Raw genomic sequence first — 5,299 nt, 5'->3', positions numbered from 1 at the left:
TTTCCGTGCGCCCCAGGGGCCCGAAATGTCACGACTCGAGAACTATAAAATAATGGTTTTGGGGCAGGACAGGACGAGGTGGGCGGCCGCCCGCCCGGGACTGTTCTCGTTCGCGTCCACCCCCGATATATCAAGTTGTGCGTTGCGATGAGAAAAAGTGCAGTGATACGTTAAACCAGGTGGTTTGTGAAGGATTAATCCTTTGCTTGCTTCAAATCTGAACAGGAATCTCCACACAAATGCCCCACATGTGGAAGAACCTTTAATCAAAGAAGTAACCTGAAAACTCACCTTCTTACCCATACAGACATCAAGCCCTACAACTGTGAGCAGTGCGGCAAAGTGTTCAGGCGAAACTGTGATCTACGGCGGCACAGTCTAACTCACACCCCGCGGCAGGACTTCTAGAGCAGCCAGGGACCTGCGCCCGCTCCCGCAGCTCCAACTTGCCCACTTTACTCAAGGACTGTATTGTAGGAACTCACAGATGCGCGCACACATACACACACACACAGGGACACGCACGCAGACTTGGGGCCAAGCTTTCCTACCACACGTCTGCGAAACTCGTTTAGAGAGTGCGGACTGCAGGATCGGGCCCCTCTCCAACCCACACCCAGGCGTAAAGCTCATCTTTGTAGATAATCGCGGCTCATTTTAGAGCTCTGTACAGAACGTGGTTTTCTTCGTTTGTTTGTTTTGTATCGTCGTGTCAGATGCACATCGATAACAAATTGAGGAGGCAAAGTATCTCTTAAAAGTGTATTACAGAATAAATCCTTTTTTTTTTTCCAAATACCTCCTGCCTTGTTGCATTATTCTCTGAACATTTGGGCTTTTTTTTTTTTTTTTCCTGCTGTGTCAATGCAATGGTAAAGCATATTGAATAAATTTCCTAGCCGGGTAATTGTACTGTCACAACAATTTTGGTGATCGCTTTTGTTTGGTCTGTTTCACTGTTGCTGTTGTGTTATCTATTGTTAAGTAAAATGAAAGTGCCTTATTTGAGAGTTTATAGCTCTATTACTTAATAGTATGAATGTCTAAATATTAACTTCTGTACTTTTTTTTTATTTTCCCGAATGAATTTTTTTTAAGAAGAGAAAGAAAGAAATACTTGCAAATAAACAGATCTTAGGAAATAATGCATAGAGCCGTTCTTACGCCAAAGCGGCTTATTAGTAACTTATTTGCAATCAGCCCATATATTGTAAAAGTCATCCCTCTCGCGGGGATTGCAGCAGGCAGCCTCCTGCCAGTAGACTTTGGACGCAGGCAATTCACCCGCGTAGACAGGGACTTTATCCTGCAGAAGACGATTTTTTCCCGACAGCTCTGGAAGCAAACAGCGAGGCGCCAATACCACCTTCTGCCCGGAGCTCATCTGCCGGTCCCTGGCGGAGCTGTGGCTCTGGAAGTAGAGGCCCCCTCCCCCATACGCCCCCCTCCATCCACACTGCCGAGCACAGGTCACACCCAGGGAATCTCCCAGGAGACCCTCACCCCACCGTGGAGGTCCCCAGCCACTCCCCATCGGGGTGACTCTTGGCAGTTCAGCATGCCCAGCCCATGGGCTGCATGCTCAGCGCCTACACCAGGTTTGCAGCTAGCAGGATAGTGGCACTGACTGATAGGCTCCCTTCCCTTGTCATCCTTGCATCCCTTCACCAGTGCCTCTGGTTCCCTCTGGAAAGGCCTTGTCCTAATACTGAGGCATTTTCCTGATATATTGCAGGGTGGCTTGGATGTGCATCCCCACATCTGCCACCCCACTGCTCTTGTCACTTCTAGCACCTTCCCCACAGTGTTTTGAGTAGTTTGTGACCCTAATAATTGTTCTTTCCCAGGCTGGGAGCACTCATTCTACCCTACTCCTCTGCCAAATTAAGAACCAGGTTATAATGGTGGGGAGAAATCTTTTCCCCAGGCTCAGGGAGCTGTCTGAGGGGAGAGCAATTCCCTTGCACCCAGCTCACCAGGGATGGCTTGACTGCTGGGCACCACCTAGCAGGGTGCCACAACTGCAGGACGGTCCATCCCTGGGGAGGGTCACAGGTCCTAGCAGGCCTAAGGGCAGCAGATGCTGACAGAGCTTGCGTGCCTGCACCGTCCCCATCCACGAGCCTTGTTGGTCCTGTGGCAGGGAACCACACTGCCTGAATCCTGTTAATGAGTAGCAAGTCAAACCCTGCAGCACCTGGGCCACAGTCAGGCCGTAGGTGCAGAAAGGGCTGTATCACTGCACGCACCTGATTGTTGTCTGTCTGCTGCCTCTGCAGAGGGCTACTGTGCCCCCAGGGAGCCAGGGGCAGGGACTCCTGAACTGGCATTGCTCTGCCCCAGATCAGCCAGTCAGGTGAATTTCCACTGATGTGGCAGACATGGCAGTCTCAAACTCAGCCAAAATTTCTTAAGTGCTCAAGGACTATCTCTCCATCTGCTCCTGTCCAGCAAGATAGGAAAGGAAAAAATGTTTCTACAGCCAGAAATATTGGCCTGTTGGCTGAAGTGTAGCCTCTCTAGTCGAAGTTTATGTGACTGTCATCTGCTCTCTTTTTCTTCATCCCCTGTGTCTTGCATCCCCTCCTTCGCTGGGGTTCTGCACCCCCAGAACTATCTTCAACCCCTCCTCTCCATCCCACCCTGCTGGTGGCCCCTGTCTTCCCTCTCCAAACTACTCCTTTCTCCACACTGTTCCTCTTCAAACTTCTCTCCATGGGCATATCTTACTCCCTCTCCATGGGTATCTTCCCAATATCTGTTTTCTTCCTGTCTGACAGATTCTTCTATTTCCAGTTCATTCCCATTCTCCCAGTAGGCTATTTCCTCTAAGATTCTCTGTCCTTATTGTTCTCCAAGTTCCTGTCCCCAGGCCCTTTTACGTCCCCAAGTACGCACAGCAAGGCTGGGATAACTCCATTTGAGTAAACACCCCTGTCAGGATACATATGGGCTTAGTCCGCTCCTCTTAGGCCAAGTTCTGTGTGAAGTTTGTTTGGAAAGAACTTAATCAGATGAACAATATCAAAGGACAAAATTAAAATGATTGCATATAGCTAAGGTTTTATTTAATTGTTTGAGGTTGCTTGTTTAATAATCTTTCCCCTGAGCAGACACAGACTGTAAATTTATCTTCTGAGGATTCCAAAAGTTCAGCAGCCAGAAAAAAAAGCCCAAATTGCTGAAGGGGGTCTGTGACAAGTATCTCTAACAGCTGGTCCCTGGACTGTTTTTTAATATTTAAACCAGTAGCTATCGTCTTAAAATGTCAGAGGATGATCTATATTTCTCTTTACTATTGATACACTTGCCTATGACACTGATATGCTCCATTCACTTTTTAGAAGACCATCTCTCCCAGGGAAATTTCAGAGGCAGCTATAAAGAATATGTTACAATACACATATGGTTTGTTGGTTTTAGACCTGTTGGGAACAGAAACAAGTTCTGTAAAGCTACTTTTAGGGCAGGGCTAGAGTTTTTATAGCTGTAACGTGCCATCCTGACTTTCACAATGTAAATACCAAATACAGCAATATCCCTGTGACTGCTGTTTGTGCCTGTGTGAAGTATCCTTCTTCTCTCTGGAGCTCAGCTGAGAACACAGAATATAGCTCTGTGCTTATGTAGTTTCCCAGAGCTTCCCAAACAACCTGCCTCCTGCTGCCCCATGCTTCTCCCTCCCACTTCTTTTTCAACACTGCTTTTTTTTTGCTTGCACTGGTGTGGTTCATTCTGCACCTTTTGCTGTGCTGGAGGAGTAGCTGCCATGTGGAGGCAGGGAAAAGAACTAGCTGTGCTACATACTGGGGAGAAAACCAGCAGATAATAAGATATAATGTCACCATAATCTCCGTTTATGGAGGGCAAATGATAGCCCTTTAGGCTGCATCTGAAAACTGACCTCTTTGCACATTGGTTGCTGAAATGGATGCTGTCTGCAGCCGATGGCAGAGCAGCTCAGCCCAGATATGTGTGCTTTGCTGTGAGATCATCTATTACATAGCAACAGCACACCATGCTATTGCAGACCAGCACAGACTGTTCTCAATGCCAGTGCAGATTTGCTGTCAAAGCCCAACTCTATACCAGTACCACCTCAGGAACAGGCACAGCCCAGATCTAAAGGGCAGACACCCCATCAACAGGCCATGTCTGGCTGGGGCTAAGGGCTGGTGCCAAGGGTGTCTTTGAGAAAACATGTGAAAAAACATTATTTATTGAACTCTTCTCTACCCGTCCCCTGTTCCCTCCTCCCAGCCCCCACTTCTGCATCCTTTTTCCTCTTCTTCCTTCTCACTGCTCTACTTTTGGATATTTGCTTCAGGAGCTGCTTCTCTCACCTGACTCATCCTGTACTACATGTTGCCTTCTACCTAGTCTCCCCTCCATCTCCTTCCCTACTCTTTTACCTCCTGTTTCTTTTTGTTTTGCTTTCCCATGGCCCACCCTGTGTTCCAACCCCTCTTTTCCTGAACAAATTCCTTCATTTGGACTTTCTGGTTCCCTCTTTTGAACCATCCCAAATTCCACTTGTTGCCTTATTCTGGCCTTCAGCTGTCAGCCCATATGAGCTCCTCTCTCTTCCCTGACCCAGAGCTTGTTTCCCCTGCCTGGTACTTCTCATACACTGCTGGTCCCTCCTTGCTGATCCCATTAATCAATGCCATGTCCACATGGCACTTGGGAGGCATCAGTGCAGGTGCCATAGATGCACTCAGATCGATTTCAGCATGCTGAGTCTGACCCAAAGCCAGCAGCACAGTTGCAGGAGGACCAGGATTGGTGATGCAGGCAGCTGGTGACAGCCCAGGCTGCTCAGGGTGGGAGCACTGTTGGCAGCAGCACTGCAGCCCCCAGACTTTCTGGCCCTCACAAAGGTCAAGAGGAGCTAATGGTTTCACTCGCAATGTACTGGCCCCAAATTGTCAAGGCTGAATTTGCAGTTAGTCAGCTAAGCTGCACTGGTGGCTAAGAGCCTCTAATCATTCCATGCTCCTAATATTGTAACTGCAGGTAGTCCTTTATGTGTAGAAGAATGACTTAGTTTTCCAAACTACATTATGCAAGGAATTAGGCATATGTTGCTTTTATTTTAAAATTGCACTTTGTTTCTAGCTTATATTTCTCTCCTCAGATCATATCTCTTCCTACTTATGGAAACTTGTATTAGTTCTTTTTCTAACTTAGTGCAATTATGACAAAAATAGGGTAGCTACTAGCCAACAAGTTATTTTTATTAAAGTTATTAAAAAGAGGAGTTCTTAGATTGAAAAATATTTGTGTTCAAAATAAAGGC

At 47.3% G+C, this 5,299-nt stretch overlaps 1 protein-coding gene across 1 annotated transcript; it reads left to right on the top strand.

Annotated features, from left to right (window-relative positions):
* Positions 1–225: 225 nt before the first annotated feature.
* On the top strand, positions 226–408 carry LOC103805688 (protein odd-skipped-related 2-like; the record flags this gene model as incomplete). The annotated part of the gene is made up of 1 exon (XM_009078346.1): positions 226–408. A coding segment is annotated over one exon (183 nt), but the record flags the coding sequence as incomplete, so codon positions are not given.
* Positions 409–5,299: the final 4,891 nt, after the last annotated feature.

Source organism: Acanthisitta chloris, unplaced genomic scaffold (assembly GCF_000695815.1).
Source record: "Acanthisitta chloris isolate BGI_N310 unplaced genomic scaffold, ASM69581v1 scaffold11067, whole genome shotgun sequence".
Lineage (NCBI taxonomy): Eukaryota > Metazoa > Chordata > Aves > Passeriformes > Acanthisittidae > Acanthisitta > Acanthisitta chloris.
The sequence above is the reverse complement of the archived record's forward strand: the minus strand, read 5'-3'. Positions and strand labels throughout refer to the sequence as shown.